Here is a 23,692-nt window from a genome sequence, read left to right on the forward strand (position 1 = left end):
TATTTCTCTAAAACTTTATTCAAAGTTATTCACCTCACTGTTAATAAGGTGTACAGTTAATGCTCTGTGCCAATATTACTAAGCTTGCCCATTGCCGGCAATGGACTTTGAGAAAAACCCATTTCCTGACACCCAAAAGTTAAATTACTCTTTTCAAAACATACCAAACCTCCCAATACTTGTGAAAGTATTACATGCACCATTTCCCCCTTAATCTTTAAATGTGAACTTACATTATTAATCTACATCAGTGGATGTTAAAATGAAGTCATTTTAACAAATTATGACTGTACAAATCAAAATACCACTAGTTAATATTAGACAAGAGTATTTTACAAACACTACATTACGTATTACCTTGTAATCTGAAACATTACAGTTCATATTTATGTAAGTTTATTTTAGATAACTGAAACTTCACAGAATTTAACAGCAAATAAAGTTTAAAAAATTTAGTTCTGTACATTAGTTCCAACTATCTCTATTTTACAATCTATAAGGCTCATGTCATAGTTCAGCACCAAGAAGATCTACAAAACTGTCTAACCAGTCTGCTTACTCATCCCATGTGATAGTTTTCGTGGTTTTTTTTTTTTTTTTTTTTTTTTAAGGTGAAAGTCTGAAAAAATGCTTTATAAATCCTACTTCCAGACCTTGAAATGGAATACTTTTTTTGGCTGGTCATACTATATAAAACTCGGGTTGTACTTTTTAGTGTTCATTGAAAAGACACCCAAAAAAGGGAGAAGAAAGGAAAAAGAATACTTACACCATGAACTTAGGCTGTCAGTCTTTAAGTTGAATTTATAACACTGAAGCATCAGAGGTAACCTAATAATGCCCTGCGCCCCATCCTTCCAGTTTGTTTTAAAATTTTAAAAGGCAGCCAGAAAAATGTTTTATTTATTCTTCAAAATAAGGTGCAAAGGATTGCAACCACTTCCCCATACACCGCCCCACTAACATCGCCACCTTGAGCCAATGATTCCGAAGCAGACCAGAGCTACGTCCACGGCCTCCCAATGTACCACGTTGTCTGTAGCAGACGTGGCTTAATGCATCTCTCTGTTCACAGAGGTCATTACAATAATGTGTCACTGCTGGCCTGGATTTGAAGCAACATTCCAGTTTCCAGAACCAGTGTTACCATCCCAACTCTTCTCCCTCTTCAGGATTTATAAATTATAGAAAAAGAACAGGTTTGTCTTGCCATTTTAAAACAGGGTTTGTGCCTATCACATTTTAAGACTATATTCCCTACACTAGAAACTTTTTTTCAAAAACCACAGGTACTTTCAGTAAGCTTGTTTGTTCAAAGTACAAAATTCTTACGTGTTTAAAAAAATTAAAATTGGAGACTAGTACCTCTGCTTTCTTCGCCTGAAGCACACGATTCATCATACCATATTGAAAGACTAAGCTTCATGCATACAAATGGCCAGAGAGGTATGAAGTTTACAGAGCCCTTAAACATTCCCGTCCATTAAGCATGGGCTAGACCACACGAGGAAGCACATTAGCAGATTGAGCAAAGAGACTTTCCCAAGAAGACCATAGTTTTCCAGGCTCCGTGTCAGTCACATAAAAAGTTACACAACATGTAATCCTTTAAAATTGTCCCCAGACATCCCACATTCCCAGAACTGTTCCCATACACCCCCCGCCCCACCCCGCACTGAAGTCTTCCACCTCACAGAAGCATCTCAGTGCTCCCCGTTACTAATGACAGCTGCTTCGGGTTCTGCTGCCGTTGCAGGCAGTCTTGGCACTTTCTTGGCAGGACTTGGAATATGCTAAAATCAAAGGAAAAAAAGCTGTTGACTCTGTTTTGTTTTTGTTTTTAAAGAGTCATGGTGCTAAATTCTAGTGAAAAAACTGAGAAAGGACAATTTTGGCGAGGTTTATACTAAACGTATATTCTCTAGAACTCTCCATGGAAGGAAATAAATAGCTATTCTTTACTTTATCATGAAGTTATTACACAAATACAGAGCAAGGGAGAGAAGGAGGCCACAGAGAGCCACCCCACACAGTATTCTACTTGTTACTCTTGCGTTCTCAACTCTGACTCTGGTGGCCTGACTAGTGACCTGACTCGTGCAACGGCAAGAAGCAACACCATGCCCTCATCAACTCTGTGCTGAGCAGGTAAATAAACTCCAGGGCTATCACGTTTCAGTCTGAACCGTGGCCACGATCCTCGGCAAGCCATTTCACTTCTTGCAGCTTTGTCTCTAAGATGGGGATAGTATCATTTACCTCAAGATGGATTTTGTAAGGGTTAAATTAGAAAATGTTAATAAAGTTCCTAGCATACAACAGGAATTCAAATCACTGCAATTAGTGTTACTTCCTGACATTCTGTAGACAGATGTGACAATGGCCTGAGAAGAGATGAGAAGGGCTCCAAATTCTGCCCTCACTGGGCATGATCACAAACGGGCCTTCTCTTTACATCAGTCTTCCTTTAAATGCTGGTATTCTTAACAAAACCCAGGATTCATTGCACGTTTTAAAAATGCTAGTAATTTAAGTGCAAAGCATTTTATACAATTAGAAAATGGCACAGCGGGAATCCAGGGCCAAGGCCTTGCTCTGAGGGACTCTACTTTATCGACATTCCTTTAAATGGCTCAGTCTCAGGTCTCCTAAGCCCTGAGATCTGCGGTGGAAATTTCTTACCCTGTCAGAGGCCGAGAGCAAACACGTCGAACTTCACCTACCTCTGTGGCTGTACTTGAATGGACAAGTCCTACTCCTTCACCCAGGGCGTCATCGCTGGGCGAGGGGCGCCGGGCATAGGTCCTCCTGTGCTTCTCATCCACTCTGACTAGGTACCACGTGCCTCCGAAGAGTGAATCTACTGAACTCTGGGGAATATAGTTGACTGAAGAAAGGGCAGAGAACATGAAACATTCGTTAACGACATACTAGTCAGCCAGCAAAACTAGAAGCAAGAAGTTGCCTATTTCCCCACCATGTTCCCTGACATCAGATTAGCACTGAAGAAAGCCTAGATACCCTTATCTTACACGTAACATGTTTCAGGTTATTAAGTGCCCTCCAGTAGACTTTTGGGGGTACACCCATATGTTTAAACACAATTTAATATTTTTACCCAAGTGATGAGTGTCCTCTCTGAGCTTCATGTTTTCAGCAAAGACTTCTGGCGCCACACAAGTTCTTGAGTCAAGTCTTGGTTTAAGATCACACAAACTTGCCGTTATTTTATCAAGAGCAGACCCTAAAACAGTAAATCCCAATATTAAAAGACAAAAGTAGGGGCACCTGGGTGGCTCAGTCAGGTAAGTGTCTGACTCTTGACTTGGGCTCAGCTCATGATCTCAGGGTCATGAGATTGAGCCCCGCATCAGGCTCTGCACTGGGCGTGGAGCCTGCTTGGGATTCTCTCTCCCTCTGTGCCCCCATACCTCCGAACACTCTCGCTCTAAAAAAAAAAAAAGACAAAAAGACAAAAGTAGCATGCCCCAAAACCTGAACAAGATGCTGCCAAATGGAAGAACAACTTTTCATGTCTTACAGAACTACCAGATACTATTTGGTTGAAAGAAAAAATGGTATCTGTTTGGCACAGCTTCCTATGATCTCTGACTAGACATTTGTTTGGTATCAGCCAGTAGACAAAGTAGGAAACAGATGGGATTTGAAACTATAAATAACTTGTCCATGGTCAATCCATGACACAGTTTTCAAGTAATGCCAAGTCTTCCATCAGTTTTTTTCCATGTTTTTGCTCCTTCCTGCTCAGGCATATAAGCCAAGACCATAAATCTATAAAAATTAGGTATCTGGTATGAAACTGACCCAACAAGGACTGATTTGGTATTACGCATCAGATCAGACTCAACGGCTGCCTGCATTAGACAGACACATCCCCTTTCCTGCCTGCATCCCCTCTCTCGTTATAAATGCTTTACGAACGAGAGAAAAGATAAAAATTAAAGTTCCTTGCTGAAGAAGGAAAAGTCAAACACAATGCCATAAATGCCAAAAAAAAAGCTTCTTTTAAGCTCATTCTATATTTTTTCTGACTTGGAAAAAAGGAAAGAGCAATCCTGGCTCCGACACAACGCTGCCACTTACTCAGTTAAAGCAGATTCTTAGAGTGGAGAGTAAAAATCTGGCGTGTTAAAAGAAGTGAGGAAGACACAAACGTGCGCTCTGTGGGACAGATTCAAGAGCCCGCTGAATCAACCTCAGCTCTTCGCACGGACGGTTCCCAACACACTCCTGCTGGAAGAGTCGGCACGTACCTGGTGTGGCATCTTGTGTAACTTTAAGGGAGTACAGGGTGGCGGCCAAACCAGAACCGTAAGAGAACACCCCAATCCTCTTTCCTGCCAGCTGCTGAGGCGAGTACCTGTGTAGGGGGGAGGAAAACTATTAAAAAGTCTCACCGAGGGGCGCCTGGGTGGCTCAGTCGGATAAGCGTCTGCCTTTGGCTCAGGTCATGATCTCAGGGTCCTGGGATCCAGCCTCGAGGGGGGCTCCCTGCTCAGTGGGGAGTCTGCCCCTCCCCCAGCTTGTGCTCTCTCTCTCTCTCTCTCTCTCAGATAAATAAAATCTTTACAAATAAACAAAAATAAAAAACAATAACAAGTCTCACTGATCCAAAACTATGATGTGTGGGAAGACAGAAGTTGGGAGTAAAAAGCCATCCTATAGCCTTAGGAAGATGACCCAAAGCTTTACAATAAACAGACTGAAAACAACAGTTTCTGTCTCTTTGGGAATGATGGGGCTTATGAAAGTTACTATGCAATAAAATAAGTTAGTTAGTCAACTAGGGAGGTACAGCTCAACTGCAGGTCAAGGGTGAGATGACCATGAGAAGAGCAGCCAGGAAAGCCAGTAGGAACTGAAGTGCTCAGGAGTATAGTAGCCTCGTCTCACTCATCCTCTAAGTCAATGGACGGGAGGCTATTGAACCTGGAAATAAAATGTCATCGTGGGACCTGCCCTCAACATGCCTGCCACCAGCTTTGGTGTTCAAAATCTAACATCCCCAAGTGAGAGGAGTTAGGCAGCGGAACTATGTACTTACTGTGCTAGAACCGAAGCGAGGGAGCCATACACGGACGATGTGTACATATTTCCATTCTGATTCGACACAAGCAAAGATGCCTTTGTTTTCTGGTTAAAGAGCTCAGAACTAGCCTTCATAAATGCTTTTTCCACATCTCTATCAAAGTAGGTATCTTCTAATTTAACATCCCTGAAAGATTTAGTAAAAAGGCCATCTTACAATGTTCAAAGACTACATTTTTATTATACTAGTCGACGTATAACTAATATTCTAATCTGTGTGTACGATCCCGTCTTCCTATTAAAAGCCAAGGAGCCACATGCTAATTGCCATGAAGATGTTAACTGTTGCACAAATATGGTCCTTTTTATCAAAGCTTTTTATCATCAAGTTAGGACAACAGAATTCTCATGGGTCAATAAACTCATGAAAGCTCTGTCGTCACCAAACAGAATACACTACTATTTCAAGTCCATCATAAAGTCTATTTAGTTATAAAAGTCAGGATATTGCAGGAGCCAAGCCTTAAAAAGTAGGGTAGAATTTACTAGATGTAGAAGGGACAGAATGAGTTTAACAGGCTGGCACACAGGGAGCCAGAGAAGTGGGGGGAGGTGGAAGGGGCAGGAGCGTGCACTCTAGGACGGCAGCTGCAGGACAGGATGGGGCACAGGGGCTGGAGACGCAGGGAGAAGATTTCAGAGGCTGTCGTAGTAAATACAGGCATTCATGGGGTCTAATATCGTGGTGACAACGGGAACAGATCTAAAAGGAAGAAATCTTCATGTCTAGGGGCGCCTGAGTGGCTCAGATGGTCAAGCTTCTGCCTCTGGCTCAGGTCGTGATCCCAGGGTCCTGGGATCGAGCCCCACATTGGGCTCCTGGCTCAGCAGGGAGCCTGCCTCTTCCTCTGCCTCTCCCCCTGCTCATTCTATCTGTCTCAAATGAATAAATAAAAATCTTTAACAAAAAAGAAAAAAAAAGAAAATTTTCGTATCTATGAAAAGAATGGTTTAACAGATAAAATACACACAGAAGAAAAAAAAAATCCTAACAAACTTCTCTTACCCAAAGGCTTCCAGGCCACTATAGATACTATTTTTATCTCTGTTCTGGTCATTAAGGAAGTCATTCAGCAACATCCGAGCTAGAGATTTCTGAACCAGCTTACAGTAGGGTGAGTGGAAGATCATGAAACCAAAATCATTCAAGGTAAAATCTTTATCATTACCCTCTGAAAGAGAAATCCAAAGAAATTATGAAATTCATTTAAAACACTAACTTTTAAAGTTTGATTTTAGAACAAGGCTACGATGTTCTTCTATCTTTAAACAACAACCAAAAATATACTGTGTAATGAAATATCTCTAGGGCTTAAAATGCGTATCAAAAAGACATCCAGAGACAGAACATCCCCCACTACATTACTGTTTTCAAACTTCAGAGAGTCTTAAAGAGTCTGTAATTAATTTAGTGGGTTGGGGCCAGCTTTTTTTTTTTTTTTTTTTTTTAACCTTAGGGTATTTTTTTAATGAAACAGAATAGGGCAGAAAATAGCAAACTGCATAATTTGTGGCATGGCATGTAATTTCTTATTTCTGGGTGAGTTTAGCACACAGACAAGGTAGAGTGTACTGCTCACTCTGGGGCCTAATAATGTTCGAAAATCACTGTCCCGTTCAATACTGGCGAACAGTATGACGTTTTACACACTGCAAGAATGTTTCTTCTCCAGGACCACTACGAATCTTATTACATTACTCAATACTTATTTTAACCCTCTCTTAACAACCTCTATAAAGCAAAGTTGGTCTACGGAAAAAGCCTAATTTATATGATACTGTGTGTTTTAATGGCACTAATTCAAATGCTGTCCTTTTGAGTATCTCAAGAACTTTTTCAGGGTTAAAGACAGAGATTAATGAGGACACTGGAAAAGCAAGTTTGAATTCACAGGTCAAATGCAAACAGCCTGTGGGAGGAAGGGGGTCACTTCAGTAACGGATTTTCATTAGAGTTTGCTCTGGATCACAGCTGCAAGCTAAAGCCTTGTAAAAGTACCTCTCTCTCTCAAAAGATGAACAAAATTCAAGTTACTTTCTTTTACCCTAGTTTTGATTTTTTTTTACTGGGGGTAAGTCCAAATAAGCGTTTCTGCATAGATATACCTCATTTCCAAAGCTTCCCTGTTATTCCTAAATTACACATTCCCCAAATCTGTGGGGAAATGCAATCTGGTGGGTGAGGAAGAAATAGTTCGAGGACACTAACGAAGGATGCCCACAAAGCAGGATCTCACTAAAGACACTCGGCACACCACAGTGCCCTCAACAGATGCCCAAACCAAGGCACACGCGTGAAACCCACCCTTCTGCCACTGGGCACGGATCTTTTTACGGTAGACGGAATAGCAGCGGTCTAGTGCACTGAGGTAGCACTGTATGGACAGTTTCCCATCAACTATAGGATATTCCGAAAGCATATCAGGCTTGTAAAAGTCATAGGCGTGTTGCATATGTGTCCCACGAAGTCCTATCAGAACGAAAAAGGTAGATGACATTTATTTCTGCTCCTTGATGATTGTATGTTAGTCAGCAGATTGCATTATCTGGGGACTTTCCTAAAACTATCTAGTCAATTCTTGCCATTTGCAGCATGGAAATCACAAGGTGAAACCCACATGTAATTGAAATGAAATGTAACAGCATCCATGGACAGGCCTAAGACTCCTTTGATATACAACATTTTATACAAGTTTCTTATCTGTAACTGGGAGATCACAATTGCTCTACTGAACTGAAAACAAATTGAACTTTCACTAACGAGTGACTGTGGGCAAGTTACTGTTTATTACTTAAGCCCATTTTACTGCTCTGTAAAATGAGAATGACATTACTTATCTCATAAAATTCCTATAAAGACCAAATATGCTAACTCGTATAAAACACTGAGCAGGTAGTACCTGCATTTAATGAACACTCGGTAAGACTAGCTTCCATTTGTATTTTCAACTTTCTCGGCATACGTTGCTAATAAAAAAAAAATGCTCTCCCACCTACCTCGGTCAAAAATTAAAGGAGCATTTGGCCCAATTAACAGAGCAACAGCTCCCACTCCACCTGTAGGTCTAGCGTTTCCTGTGGCATATACAGCAATATCTCCCGCAACTACCAGGGCATACCGTCCTGAAAAAGATTGTTAATACACATGAAGGTGATCGCCACTGTAAGTACCATACATATACAATGAAGTCTTCTATTTTCCCAGAATATGCTTTCCCATCTTTGGCAAAGCAAAAAAGATTCTAAATTTTTATAATTTGTCCTACATGATAAAGACAACCAGTTTATAATTTAGATAAGTTGAAAGAGCTACATTTCTGACCATATTCAAACAAGCATAACTGGTAAGTTTGCATGCGGCATTCATTAAAAGGTCATGTGGGCCTATGCATCCTCACGGAGAGTTTCTTTGGAATAATACGCGACATACCATCCCAAGAGCTGGACTCAATCCAGTTAACAGCGTTGAAGACAGCAGCTGTGCCTCCATAGCATGCATTAGTCGTATCTATTCCTTCTATATCTGTGTTCCCAGACTCCTCAAAGAGCTGCATCAAATTAGTCTTCACGGACTTTGATTTGTCAATGATCGTCTCTGTTCCAACTTCTAAACGCCCAATGCAATCATACGAAAGGCTATGTCTCTCCATAAGATTCTGAACCACAGTCAGGCAAAGAGAGTTGATGTCTTCTCTATCTGTGCAGAAGCCCATCTTGGCCTGGCCCAAGCCAATAGTATACTTTCCAGCATCTACACCATCGTATTTTTCCAACTCGGCTTGATCAACATACTGAGAAGGAAAATAGATCTCAAGGGCGACAATTCCCACATCTTTTGGCCAGCAGGCTTCTGCATTCACAGGAAGTGACCCAGGCATGGTGAAAGAGCTTTAGAAAGAAAAACAGAAGAAAACACTGTTTTAGGTTATAAATTCCAGATTGTCAAACTTAAGAAATCAACATTAAAAGTTCAACTATGACCTGAAATGTTAATTTAGTTTCTAAGTTTAGTATATTTCATTTAGGGCAATTTTATTTTATTATTATTTTTCTTAATCGAAGTATAGTTGACACACAATGTCACATTAGTTTCAGGTGTACGACCTAGTTATTTGACAACTCCAAGCATTGCGCTATGCTCACCGTAAGTGCAGCTCCCGTCTGTCATCATGTAATGCTATTACAATACCACTGACTAGATTAGGGGCAATTTTAATATGTGAAAGTAACAATTACAATATGAACGGAACACTACTATTTAAAATCATTGTCTTTTAGAGAGATTTGCACTTTATTTAAAACTAGACATCTTCAGGGGTGCCTGGCTGGCTCAGTCGGTGGAATACGTGACCTTTCATCTCAGGGTTTTGAGTTCAAGCCCCACACTGGGTGGAGAGAGTGCTTAAAAATAAACTCCTTAAAAGAAACAAACAAAAAACCCACCTAGATCTCTTTAGATTTAAAACAGGATTATTAATGGTAAAGAAAACTCAAATAAGATTCTTCTATTGTAAAAAACTGTAAGATGAAACACAATGACAATTTAGCGATACGGTCCACAAATCAGAATTCAAGTACCTGATCTGTTCCTGGCCACCCAACAAAGTTTAAATCGGTCAGTCGGTCATCATAAATATATTTCATTCTTCAGTGATCTAAACAATCTCAGCAAGTAGAAAAGCCACACTACAGAAGTCTACCAAGTCAATCTCTACAAGGCCCCTGTTATTATAAAGAACACCCCCAACAACCCAAACGATGAAAATTTTAAGCAAGAATAAGTTCCAGGACTCATCACAGAGTCATATGCCAATATGCTACACTTTCTACAGCTAGTCTATAGGCAATAAATGATTGCAGAACCACAAGGTATCACTTAGCTTCTAAATCAGGGAAAAAAACCAAACTCTGATTCAAATTTGAAAACTGGTAATCCACGTATTATTTGTGTGGCATCTAGATAACACCTCTTAAAACCACCCCTTTCTTTCTTAAAAAGGGTGCTAAAAAAGACTCTTGCCACACTGTAAATACTTTTAGTAATGTCTAGATTTATTTACTAACAGTAAAACAAATGCGCTAGCCACTCAAGAGCATTGCTATGTGTGGATGGGCAAGTCACAGAACCTACCAGAGCCTCCTCAATTTCTTTAGAGACTGTATTAATCAGGAAAAGAGAAATCATTCTAGGTATTTCAAACAGGGGAGAATTTAACACAGGGAAATGGTTACAAACCTGTTGGCGGGGCTAGGGGTCAAGGGGGCAGGTGGTTATTGAGATCCTAAGAGCTCACACTCCGACGGAAGCTGCTGGAGCTATGGGTGCCAGACCCTCTGCTGCTGAGCTCAAGCCCAGACAACCCTCCCCCTCCCTTCTTGCAGCCCCACTGACAAAAACAAGCCAGCCTCGCCTTCCCATCTCCTCTCTCCCTTGAGAACTTCCATGGGCAGTCCACCCAGAACCCAGCTGCCACAGGAGTCAGGAATACACACTTATCAGGCCTTGAAGAATGGCACAGCCTATTAGTTTTAGAGAAAGAATTTTTTTCCCCATTTAAACTTCTACAACTCAATTTCCTTTTTAGACATCATGTTAATTGCAAGGTGCTCCTTACGTGACAGAATTTCAGGTCTTCATTCACCTAAAGGTCTTGGCTTATGAGAGTTACCTGGGTCCTACTGGCTCACCAACGTTCTTTACCAATGACTACTTTGACTCCCAAAAATGAAAAGTCAAATCCTATATTTATGTCCTTTGTCCTCTGCCACTCTGCAAACTCTGGTATAGTATTAGGCATAATGAAATTACAGACTACTGCCTTGGTGAGTTGTTAATTTTTGAAATCTTGAGAGGACATCTAAAGCAGAGAGGTTATCCTTAAATCATGTAATCTACCCTTAGCCCATAGGTCATCAAGTTATAAGTGTATTGGGACGCCTGGGTGGCTCAGTTGGTTAGGCGTCTGCCTTCAGCTCAGGTCGTGATCCCCAAGGTCTTGGGATCAAGTCCCGCATCCAGCTCCTTGCTCAGTGGGGAGCCTGCTTCTCCCTCTCCATCTGCTGCTCCCCATACTTGTGCTCTTTCTCTCTTTATGACAAATAAATAAAATCTTAAAAAAAAGTTATAAGTATATTAAAACCTAGAAAATAGGCACCTAGAAATATAATCACAAAATCTAAGTTAAAGGTCCTACGGCATATCATTGAATCTTCCTTCTAAATATCAGAATCTTGTTTAATTTTTATGTTTTTCACTTATTCAAGCAATGACAACGTGTTACATGCCAAACATTTGGGATAAGTTTCATAGGAGATAACCCTTCCCCTTTCAAATATTCACCACCTCCGTGTGTAGGATATAAACATCTAATAATAAACAAGTGAAACAACAGAGACAGTCACATGATGTTAGGAGAACTACCTAACCCAGCCTGGAGGCAAGGGGAGGAGTGGGAAGAGAGGCTTCTTGGTTACTGGTGCTGCCTTGAGTCTTCAGAATGAGTGAGGAGTAATCAGTAAAGCTGTGCAGAAGCAAATAGTGACAGGAGATCCTCCACAGGCTGGACAACATATAAAAAGGCAAGATACAGAGAGCTAGGAGAAGTTTTACTCATTTACTGAATGAAATGTGAGGCCCAGTGAGCAGAGCAGGCAAGCAGTAGGTCAGGAGAGCTAGGCCAGGGTCGGGTCATAAAGACTCTGGGATGCTGCTGTCAGGGGGTTTCAGTGTCACCATGAAGACAGTAAGAAGCCATCAGAGGGTTTTAGACAGAAATAACAGGGTCATATTCATGTTCGGGTCAATGTATTTTTCCAACTCCGCAATCAATTTAGTGAAGGGCAAACAACATTTTTTAAAACGTAGTAGTAAAGAACAGAAAACATCAGCTTGCACGGCACACAGTAACTTTAAGAATTTTTCCATGAAAATTCTGTTTCAATTATTCACATATATCCTAGGTTGCAATATAAAGCATATTTCTTACTGAGGGTCATAGTCAAAAAAGCTTGTGCATCCCCGTTTTGCACAATCACTGGTGCGGTGTGGAGAATGGATTTGGGTTAGGGGCACATACAGCAGTCCGGGTAAGACAGCTCATGTACTAGAGCAATTGCCACAGGAGGGGTAAAGAAGGAACAGCTTCAAAAAATACAGAAGCAAAAACCCGGCAGAAATTGTGATTGACTAGAAGCCGGGAAAACGAGGAGGTGTTTAGGATGGCTCCCAGATTCCAGCCTCAACTGTTTTATGACTTCACAGGCTCACTGTCAAATCAGCTCCGTGAATAGAGAAGCACCTCTTTACCTTGTTCTACCCTTTCCCCTCTTCCAAGAAAACCTATCTGTTTACGATAATCTAAACTATGCTACACTGAAGTTGAAATAAAGACATAAAGGAACTAAAAAGTCATTTGGCAGATTCTAAGCTTATAGGAAAACAAGATTAAGTCCTCTGCATAATCTGTAGAAAAGAGCTCTACAACTAGTGTTAAAAACCAAACAAAGACCAGTCCATACCCTTATAAGAGGAGCCCCTCCCATATGCTACCCTCTAAGCTGCCAAACCAGAGGCAGTAGGGTTACCCATCTTCCCAGCCTTTCCCACAAGGTTACCACTTTGGATTCTTTCCACTCTTCAAACTGCTCTAAACACACTAAGGACAGTGTGATTTTCCCTGCCTGACCCAGCAGCTTGCAACGCTTTTGGAAATAAAATGGACAAGTATATACAATCTTCTGAACGTATAAACCAGTTTATTAAAAGCCACAATGCAAGGCTTTGATTCCATAATTAATTCATATTTACCATAATCCAACTAGCTCTGATCAGTTCTTATATTATTGTACTTATGAAACAAGGCATAACTCTGTTATGCTTAAACCTCTGAGAGGTTAAAGAAGTCCCTTATTTCATTTGGGGGAAAAATGTAGCTTAACTAAACCACACACATCAAGTTGAAAGTGAATCATGACTCTGATCTTGGTGTGGAAAAAATGTTTACGTTATCTGACTCGGTCCATATTGCTCACTCTGAGGGGTTTTGACAGCCAAGATGTTCTCATTATATTCCTGATAAAAAGCTGTCCAATTTGAAATAGTTAGCTTTTGGTTAAAATTAAGGAGCAGTAAGATTAAGTAGGAAAAGAATGAAAAATTAATACAGGGAAGGAACTGTTTCCATGGCATTTCAAACAACAAAAAGTATGATATAGTTTCTGAGATGTAATCTTTACTACAGCTCAAATGCTCTCTGAAGAAGATGCTATAAGAAAAAGGCCAGCTAAAGCTCTGAGATGTTCACATTACGGTGTTAACTCCATACACAATAGGGTATTCTGGTTCATTCACTATCTAAATATCACAAAAAATTTCTAAATATAGTTTAAAAATCTGACAGTTTAAAAAATTATCTGCATATATTTTTAACTTTTTGCTGATAAAAAAGTACTTTAGTATTTTTCAGAGCATTGTATCCACAATTAAAACAAAACAAAACAAAACAAAAACCTGGGGCGCCTGAGTGGCTCAGTTGTTAAGCATCTGCCTTCGACTCAGGGGGTGATCCCAGAGTTCTGGGATCGAGCCCCACATCAGGCTCCTCTGATGGAAGCCTGCTTCTTCCTCTCCCACTCCCCCTGCCTGTGTTCCCTCTCTCGCTGGCTGTCTCTCTCTCTAATAAATAAATAAAACCTTAAAAAAAAAAAAAAAACTAAGCAGGATAATGGTGACTCTGTATTTATAATAAAATGTGTAAATTTTCTTTTTAAATTTTATCTTTAAAAAGGATAAAAAATTAGTGTCTAGATTTCAAACATCAGTCTAATAATCACAAAATTGGACAGTCTCCCAAAGCACTAAGGCATTAACTAATGATTAAAGATACAGAACTCTGTAATGGGTTTTAAGAATGTGTGGGGTACACAAGTGGTTATTTGCCCTGGGATAATAATTAAATTCCCCCTTCCGTTAGAGAGGAAGGCTTTCCTTTAGCAGCATGACAGGACGCCATACCTGTGTGAAGAATAAAGAACTGCAGTCTCCAGGTCTGTCACTCTGTTTCCTCCTTCAGGCACTAGGAATTTCAAATAAGAACTTCTTTTAAAGTCATAAATCACCACACAAATTCAAATAATGACTCCAATTCAAAGTAAGTTAAAATAAACATTTCCTTGTCCAATTACATTGCATAGAACAGAATTTGACTTTCCTTAGAAAAATGGTACTTAACGCTTATAAAACTTCCCCCCCTTATTTCATGAGCGCGTAGAGTGGTAGGTTGAGTCCTGGTAACGAACTGACATGCAAAGTTCATATCCCTGATTCGGGCTTGAAACCAAGTGTGATGCTAGGAGAGTTGTTGGTTGTCTTTACTAAATTTGAACATTAAGAATTGAAGGAAAGGAATGTAAATAAGTTGTACTGGACTAGCAAGCTCTGGAGTAATGAGACTCCCACACTCAAGAGTTTGTTCTAGGGGCGCCTGGGGGGCTCAGTCGGTGAAGTGTCAAAGCGTCTGCCTTCAGCTCAGGTCATGATCCCGGGGTCCTGGGATCCAGCCAAGGGTCAGGCTCCCTGCTCAGCGGGGAGTCTGCTTCTCCCTCTGCCCTCTCCCCCTACTCGTGCTCTTTCTCAAATAAATAAAATCTTAAAAAAAAAAAAAAAAAAAAGAGCTTGCTCTACCCTTAGGAGTTTGTGGCTTTAGCAATGTGTGCCTCTCTGAGCTTCAGTTTTCTCATCTATAAAATGGAGTTAATACCCGCCCTCCCAGATGGTTGAGAAGATAAAATATGTGAATAATGCTTTGTAATATAAAGTACCAATACATAATTCTTAGTTCTTAATATTTTTCAAACAAAATATGTATCTCTGCAGCAAGACCTAATTACCTTCATTTATTTAATCTTATGCTCCTACTTTTGAACATGGCCACTGCCACCCTCCCCAACCTTTTAAGTGATTTTCCTACAGTGCTTGTATTAAAAAGATAAGCATGTGATATCAAGATAAAAGAGCATTAAGCTTTAGCATTGTTTAAATTATATGGAAATAAAAAGGGAAGGTGACAATGGAGCATTTTCTTCAGTCCATCTGTTCTAAAGGATTGTTACTTGAGACAACAGTTTCTATGCTTAATGAAAACACAATTATCTTTGCTCTCTACTTAATTATTGGCAAATTTAGCATCTGCCCTTGCCTGATTAACCAGAGACTACATTCAGTACTCTGAATTACTTTTAATAAATAATTTAGTAAGATTTCTTTTACATGATTAGATCATTTAAGAGCTCTTTAGAGATTTAGTTCCTTTTACTTCATTAAGTTTACCCTCCCCCTCCCAATAAATAAACCCTGAGTTCTGTAGGAAGACTTCTATATTCCAAGAAACCTCTTTGATTACAGAATTATACATACACTTTTGAGAAAATAACCTATATTTTGTCCTTTATTATCTCAAATTATGCTTTTGTAACCTGCAAATTAAGTAGACCACAGGGACTGGCTCTCTGGTGAGGGGAAAACATGATTCCCCCTCCACGTCGAGACTAAATAACTTAGTAATATTTCTTCTTGAAACCATTTGACACTATTTTCATCAAGGAAATTTCTCCTAAACTGTCAATATTCCCTCTTTCAATTTTGATTTTTTTCAGTTGCAGAGAGTTTAGGTGGGGAGAGCCAGGCAGAAAGAGGAGGGGAGGGTAAAGATAGGATGAGGAAGAGAGGAGTGGCAAGAGGAGGACATTAGAGCAAAGAAGAAAGAAACAGAAGAAAAAAGAAGATTCACAGAGGACTGCTGTGCTACCTAGGCAACCAGGAATGGAAACGGAGGCGGTAAATGCCACTTGGAAATAGTCCATTAGAAAGCGATTAGGCTTTCGCTTCTCTTCCGCAACCGCTAGGAGGGATCCCTCTCCTGACTGAAACAGCACTGCCCAAGTCTCCAGCAGCTCATCAGCTTCTTTCTAACAGAAGGTCCTTTCCAAGCACGGCTGGGCCAGGAAGCACATAATGACCCGCAAGCAGCTGGGCAGGTTGGGAGCCTCGAGCCACAGCCACGACAGAGATATTCCTAGTTTGGCAAAGATAAACACTGAAGAATGCGAAGCCTGCTAGGGCCAACCAGGTTCTTGCCATGATGCTTTCTCCTGGGGTTTACTCAGAGTTCTGAATCCCTCCTTCTGGATCCCTCCTCAGCCTTGATTCAAACAAGTAGTCAGAGAAGTGCATCCGGCACACATTTACGTACATGATAAACCGGGAGCAGTTGCCTGCTGATCTTTTTCACTATAATGGGAGAGAAATCCAGGACATCCTTTTTAATGAGAAAGAGCTGGCAACCTTTCCTCTTTAGGAACAAGCCAGCAAAACTACTGGTAAGACTTTGCCCATGCCTGTACACTCTGGTCTAGCTCTCTCAGTAAAAAACAGACATTCCTGCCTCTCCCCAGACTTCCTGGTCTGCTTGTAAATTCTACTCCTATTTCAAGGCCTTGTTCTAAGCTACCTCTTCCAAGAAGGTTTCCTCAAGTTTATAATCAGGGCCCCCATGCTTCTACAGCAGGTCTACGTCATTCACATAAAGTCCTCGGGGTCTACTCTCAATGAAAAACTAGTTATGGGCAGTCTTCCTAGCCACACTTGATTCCTAGACTCCCCTGGGAGAGGGGCTGTATTTTGATTCTTTTGAAATCCCTTTGAGATCTGGGAGTAATGGGCATTCAACTGCCATTTTTTTGAGGAGCTGAATTTGGAATTATCACAGAGGACAAATCTTTTAGATTCGAGTACTTGTAGCAGCCCTCATTAGTAAGTGCTTTTTGCTATCACTTTTTAAATGAGCTGCTGCATCAAACGGTGCCCAGAAAATGTTTAAGAAAACTGGTTTTCTACTGAAAAATGTAGTGGATCCAAATGGAATAAGACAACATTTGTTGTTCTTACCATCATTCCCATATCCACACATCCCCAATCACAAAACCTGCAAAGATGAAGACTTTCAAAAATTAGCTTCTCCTCTATTGCTCTAGCTACGCTCAGTTGACAGACAGCAAGAGAGCATCACCACATATCAAGAAGTCTCAAAACGAATGGATTATTAAGAGTTGAGTCCTACTACCCTCCAATTAGATTGGGTAACATGTTTTTCAAGCTTTTGAATCTGTACCACCATCTTGAGACACATAAAAATATCACACAGGGTGCCTGGGTGGCTCAGTCAGTTAATGTCTGACTCTTGGTTTTGGTTCAGGTCACGATGTCAGGGTTATGAGATCAAGCCCAGCAGAGGGCTCCATGCTCGGCGGGGAGTCTGCCTGAGATTCTCTCTCCCTCTCCCTCTGCCCCTCCTTCTACTCTCTCTCTCTAAAATAAATAAATCTTTAAAAAAAAAAAATCATACCCTTCTATGATATTTGGTTTGTTAGTAACCCAACATAAAATTCTAAGACTGTTCTTTTCCACATGAAACTAAATATAGATTCTTATACACAGCCCATCAAATTCCTCAAACCAGAACCTCCCCTCATTCAGTTCCACTGCTTTATGGTTTTAAATAATTCTAGGCCACTGAGGAAATACACGTTACATCAATATCAGGGTTTTGCACTTCCTTCCAGAAACGCTATCTAAAATTTCAATAAAAAAATCTTAAAGCCTGGGGCACCTGGGTGGCTTAGTTAGTTGAGCGTCTGCCTTCGGCTCAAGTCACGATTCCAGAGTCCCTGGATGGAGCCCCACATCAGCTCCCTGCTCAGCAGAGAGCCTGCTACTCCCTCTGCCCCTCACCCCGCTCATGCTCTCTCGCTCTCGCTCTCTCTGAAATAAATAAAATCTTAAAAAAAAAATCTTGAAGTCCATCCCACAGTTAACAGAAACAAGATATAAAAGCACTCTGGAAGAATATGTAAGAAGAAAACAAAATCAAAAGCAAGGCTCAGAAATAGCCAGCAGATGATATGGCCTTCTATGGTCCCAAACAAAATAGCCTATAATTTATCCCCCTTGGAAACACCTTCCTCAGAACTGGGGTTACTGATTAGACTAGAATTGAGTAAAGGGCAAACCTATAAATTTAGGAGAACGAGACCTACAAAGGTTAAACACCAAGAAAATAAAGTCTTTCTCCTCTCCCATAAAATATGCTATCCCTGCCCTCCTTACCCTTACAAAAAATAACTGAAATTTTAAAAATAAAAGTTTTGATTAAAGAAACAACACAAACTGCTTAGAGGTCTCAAGATACAAAGAACCATTTGGAAGATCCAGGTTAAGGACTTTCAATCTGCTCTCTAACAGAATCTGCACAATGAAAGTCCAAACGCCATCTCAGAAAGAAAAACCTATTAACTATACAAATACTTCCATTTGTCTTAATTTTGCCATTTATCTTGCCACTGTTTTTCACAATTCATCAGTTCGAAAGAGCAGATGTTACTCAGCAGCAGCCAGAACACATCATCCTACTGCAGCAGGCAGCAGGTCGACAAGAACATCAGTAGCTGGAAGGAGCTGCAGCAGAGGTGAGCAGGGAAAGAAGCCTGGGATGGCCTAAGGCCAAGGCCACGGGGCAAACATGACGCAGAGACCTCCTTACCTGTGTCCAAATCCTTCATCCAGGGTAGGTCAGAGTATTCCCTTTCTCTACCACTGGTCAAAGGACACACGTTTTTCAAAAACACCTTATACTTTGGCTTAACCCAAACCCCACTGTGTGTGAAGGTCCTGTGGGTGCCTACCCATTACATCCTATCAGGTCAGGCTGGCCCTGAAGCTATCAGCAGGAGGGAGGGGTATGGGATTTCAGAACACCAAGGAAACCTAATTTTTCTTTAGTATGGGCATAAAAAATATGGAGGCGGGAAGGTGGGAGGCAGGAATCTGTGAGATATGAAGCAAGCCGACTGAAGCAGTCAACAGCCCAAGTATTCAGCCAGGTTAAACCACGGTTTTGATGCTTTCTTGCACCTGAGCTGGGGAAGAAAAGTTACACTTGCCCACTGCCCTTTCTCCCAGCAACTCTCTCTATACGTGGCTGCAAGAGGACACACCCCCTGCCAACCTACAAGCCTCCATCTAATTAGGCGTGATTTTCCCCATCCTTTGGCGTCCACCCTTAACCCAAAGCTCTGGGAACGCCCTGGCAGCCCAGCTCCTTCCTCGTCCCCTCCTGATGGGCCTCCCCACCCCCAAACCCCTCAAGGAGAACACAGCCACGTCCCTGGCATCTCCAGCCCCTGGCTGACTATGTTATTAGAACTCTACCTCTCAACGCCCTTTCGCCTTCTCCCCTCCGCGACTCCCCAGCCCCACGTCAAACCCACCGCAGTCGGCCCCAAGCCCCTGGCAGGGGAGTTCCCGCACCGCCCTGCTCGAGGCGCCCCCATCCTCCCGGGCCGGGTCCATGCCTCCGCCCCACCCGGACGGAGCTGCAGCTCCTTCGGGCCTAGTCAAGGACACCGCCTCCGCCCGGCCTTCACCCCGGCGCCGCAGCAGCCCAGCTCTCCCCGTCGCTGGACACTCACCCAAACGTGACCGTGCGGTGGCCGTGGAAAGGTAGCGAGCCACGAAAATGCAGTACGCGGCACCTCCTCTCAGCCACCAGCTTTATAGAGGCCGACCCGCCCGACTCCGGCACCGCCGGGAGTCGGTGGGAGGCTGGACAGTGGTTCCAGCAGCCAATCGCGGCCCGCAGAATAGCCCGGCAGTGCCCGCCCCCTAGTCAGGCTTCTACCAATCCGAAGAAAACTAGAGGCGGGCTCTTGCTAGGGTTTTCCCTCGCGGCTGGAAGGGCGGGGGAAGGGGCGGGGACAAAGTCGGAGGGCCGAGGAAGTGGGGTGAGAGAGTGACGTGGGGTGGCCCGAGAGCCGGCCTGCCAATTACAGAGCGGCGAGAGACAGCGAGAGCCAACGGGAACGGAGTGAGAGGTTCTCCGGCCAATTGGAGTTTAGTGAGAGGAGACGGGAGCCAATGAGGTCTCCGCGTCCCACCACTGGGGAGAGATGGTCAAGTGTGGGAGGCAAGTTGGTCCCCGCTTGCCAGTCTGTCAGGTTGCCTAGCAACAGAGCTGGGCTTCACCTGTAAGATTTCTGCAATACTTTATTTGAATGCAATGTTAACGTTTTCTAATTTCCAGAGCAGCCAAATGCGCCTGCATTACGAGTTTGAGCAGGATGTCACTCAGAATTTGTAAATGTGTAAATATTCTAAACACCCGATTTGTAAATACCTAATACCTCTATTCAAAACGACCTTGACTTTTTAAGAGACTGCTATTGGGACAATTCTTCCTAAGTAAACTGGAAACAAGATAGTTTGGAGTTAGACACCAGTGAGGACAGTAAGGGGCCTTACCTGAGCAAGGAAATTGATCCTGATTTTAGGAGTTTACTAGCTCATGCACTCCGAAGGAGGGAGCTCCATTTGGCCCCAGTGTATATTCAGAGCTAGATATGTGGTAGGTCCCAAATAAAAGATTGTTGAAAGAAAGAAGGGGCCCCATAATTGTCGGTACAACAAATCCATAGGATATAAACTGCTTAGCTCCCCCAGAAAATAGAGCGGAGCAAGCTGGAGGAAATCACTGGAACACTGTGAGAATCCAAAGGAGGACAATTACGGCTTTAAATTAGACTCTACCTCATCTCCTCAGATTGAGACACCGTAAAAGTTAGCTTTGACGGGAACCATGAGAGATTCAGAGTTGTTTCCATCTCTCTCCCTCTGTTTCATTGAGACCGAGGAATGCTGTTGATAAGAGGCCATTGATGGTTCTGTGCACCACACAACTACCGTTATAGGAAATTCATTATCCACCATAGATACTAACCTAATAAGAGACATTCTCAGCAGCAAAGTGGCAAAATCTATCGGCAACGTAACTGCTGTGAGGTGGTGGCGTAAGTTACTCATGGGAACGGACCACTCAATGGTAATCACTCCACTGTATTATTGCCCATTTCATACTCTCATAAAGTAACTAGGGGATAAAGAGAGAAAAAAAATTGCCTGGTTGTGATCATCAGCAATTGTGAGGGGGAAATTAAATATTCTTGGCATATCAGAATGTGCTGAAAGGCAGGAAGGACAAACACAAGAAAGAAGATAAAGCTTTGTCCTTAGAGAGGGATAGCAAATAGTTCCAACTCCAGGAGTTCATAGTAGAAAATGATTAGCCAGATGGCTGTGAGGGTGACAGTCTTGCACAACAAGAAAGTCCCACAAGGCACAGTTTGTCTTTTTGATCAAATTAATCTTCAGTTAAGCAAAGTGAGCATGGTACTGGGAAGTTAAGCAATGAACAATGAAATGGGTTAAAAATTAGATGTAGAGAATCTCAATTGAATTTTTAAGAACAAGCCTCTGAGATTCTGTGAAATATAATAGCAGATAATACCCGGCTACAGAAATATTAGCTATGGCCCATGCAACTGAGGACAAAATATACACATATTTTATTTTCGAAGGGGCTGCAAGTTTTTTGAGCCACAATTTTACACAAGCACAGTGAAGTCAATGTCATACTAGAATGTGCATATTAAGATCTATGTTCTATTATAGTTTCTAAATTTAATGCCAAGTCATGTTGGTCACGCACTATAGATGCTATCCATCAAAGGCAAAGTGCAGTTTATTGTTCTGCCCGACTTTGAAAGGCACAAGTTTATTAAGAGGCAGCAAGATGTAATGATAACATTTAGTATTATAAATTCATCCATTGCACATTTACTTTTTACTTACTCTGTGGCAGGGTTCATGCTAGACCCCTGCTGTCCAATGACAAGCCACACTACATGTGGCTCTTGAGTACTTGAAAGGTGGCCAGTGCAAAGCGGGATGAGACAGAAGTGTAAAATACACACCATATTTTGAAGACTTAGTACAAAAACAGGAAATATCACCTTCATTATTTTTATATAGATATATGTTATAATGATAATATTTTGGTTATATGGGGTTAAATAAAATATAATACTAAAATTAATTTTATCTGTTTCTTTTTAGTTTTAGTGTAACTGCTAAGAAATGTAAAATTTTATATGGGCTCCCATTGTGGCTCCCATTTGTGCTAGACAGTGAGAAGACGTGATGAAAGACTCTTTCCTCAAAGAGTTCATAGTCTAAAGAATGGAGAAGAGAAAAGTAAATATAGCAAAGGCCTGGGTTTCCAGCCTTTATCTCATTAGGTAAAGAGTAGGAGAGGGTGGAGTAGATGGAATTTTCAAATTTGCCAATTAAAGGTATCTCCATCTCTCCAGGTTGACAAGTTTATTTTGCCTAAATATTCCATAGATTCTAAGTTTAATTCCCTCTCAGGGCCTTTTACTGGGCAAGATGGCATCTGGAGGAGCTTACTGGGTTGTTGTTATGTCAGAGGAAGGCTCTCAGAGCGGACTGTGGGTTCTTTGCGGGCCTCCCTCTGCTGACCAGGACCCGGGTGGCTCGGGCTGCAGAATCCTAGGGCTCATCACAGCTTTCACTGGATGCAGTCCACGCTCAGCAGCCTATAGCAGATGACAGCTCTAGGCTCCCTCAGCCCCCTTTGCAGCAAACCCCCTCAACATGGCCGATCAGTTTCGGCTTCCTTCTGTCCTCCGCAGGATGTATAGAGCTTCTGTAATTCTTCTAACACAACTCAGGACCTGTCCCTACCTGACAGCACAACGACGCTCGTTTGCCTCTATTGCTGCGCTCCAAAGTAAGTTTGTGGTGCCCAGGGAGATAGTTTCCTCTCTCCAGAACCATCCCCCATGCTCTTCCCAAAGAGTTCTTAATGGGAACTTGATTGAAAACCCTACTGATTAAAAGAAAACACCAAACTACTGATTTAACACTCTTACCCTAACAATCCAGTATTGTTTCCAATACAACTACTCTCTAGCTTTTACCTCTTGCCCTTCCTCTTTCCCATCTTACCCCTGAAAGGGTTACTACTATGGGAGGATACATGAAAGGTATTTCTTAAATAACACAATTAACAATCACAACACAGTCCAAGTGCTACACAAAGAAGCATACCCAAAGGACACCAGAAGTTCAAAGAAGGAGTATCTAACCCATCCTGGTGCTAAAGGAAGGCTTTCCAGAGTAGGTGATATTCATTCATCTATCATATTTAGAGATCTTTATTGAGCACTACTGTGTGCCAGGCCCTGTCCTAGGCTCAGGGGTTCTATGTGGTACACAAGACAGACACAATTTCTGATCCAGTCAAGCTTAGTGGAGGAAACCTAAACCTTATGTAGGAAAAGGAGTAAGTTGATGTCTCTTCAGGCAGTGATAATACTGTGAAGAAAATAATGCAGAGTAGTAATGAAATGGAAAATGACTGTGGGGTGGACAGGTCCGTGAGGCGGTTAGGAAAAACCTCTCTGAAATACTGCCACGTGAAGGATGAGAAGGAGCCAGTCTACGAAGCTCTGGGGGCAGAGAGATACAAGTGGAGGGTCCAGCAGAGGCAACAGCTTGTCTGCTTAAAGAAAAGAAAATGAAAGGCCCATGTGTCTGAGCTGAGATATCTGGGTTGTGGATCAGAGGGCAGGAAGAAAAGGAGAAGAGGGAGAGTCATTTCAGGGAAAGGGATCC

The 23,692-nt window shown here is 41.9% G+C and overlaps 1 protein-coding gene across 2 annotated transcripts; it reads right to left on the bottom strand.

Annotated features, from left to right (window-relative positions):
• Positions 1 to 19,774, bottom strand: HMGCS1 (3-hydroxy-3-methylglutaryl-CoA synthase 1). 2 transcript variants are annotated; one of them, XM_026506909.4, is made up of 11 exons: positions 19,633 to 19,754; positions 14,123 to 14,183; positions 8,540 to 8,997; positions 8,107 to 8,232; positions 7,415 to 7,579; positions 6,116 to 6,281; positions 5,066 to 5,236; positions 4,275 to 4,381; positions 3,119 to 3,244; positions 2,724 to 2,887; positions 1 to 1,793 (listed from the first exon to the last, which is right to left on the bottom strand). In XM_026506909.4, the coding sequence occupies exons 3-11, from the start codon at positions 8,985 to 8,987 to the stop codon at positions 1,704 to 1,706; spliced, it is 1,563 nt and encodes a 520-aa protein (XP_026362694.1). In that variant the 5' UTR covers positions 8,988 to 8,997; positions 14,123 to 14,183; positions 19,633 to 19,754; the 3' UTR covers positions 1 to 1,703. The 2 variants fall into 2 exon arrangements, with proteins under 2 accessions (XP_026362694.1, XP_044242998.1); XM_044387063.3 differs by lacking the exon at positions 14,123 to 14,183 and having other exon boundaries at positions 19,633 to 19,774.
• Between the last annotated feature and the right edge of the window lie 3,918 nt (positions 19,775 to 23,692).

Source organism: Ursus arctos, unplaced genomic scaffold (genome assembly GCF_023065955.2).
Source record: "Ursus arctos isolate Adak ecotype North America unplaced genomic scaffold, UrsArc2.0 scaffold_15, whole genome shotgun sequence".
NCBI lineage: Eukaryota > Metazoa > Chordata > Mammalia > Carnivora > Ursidae > Ursus > Ursus arctos.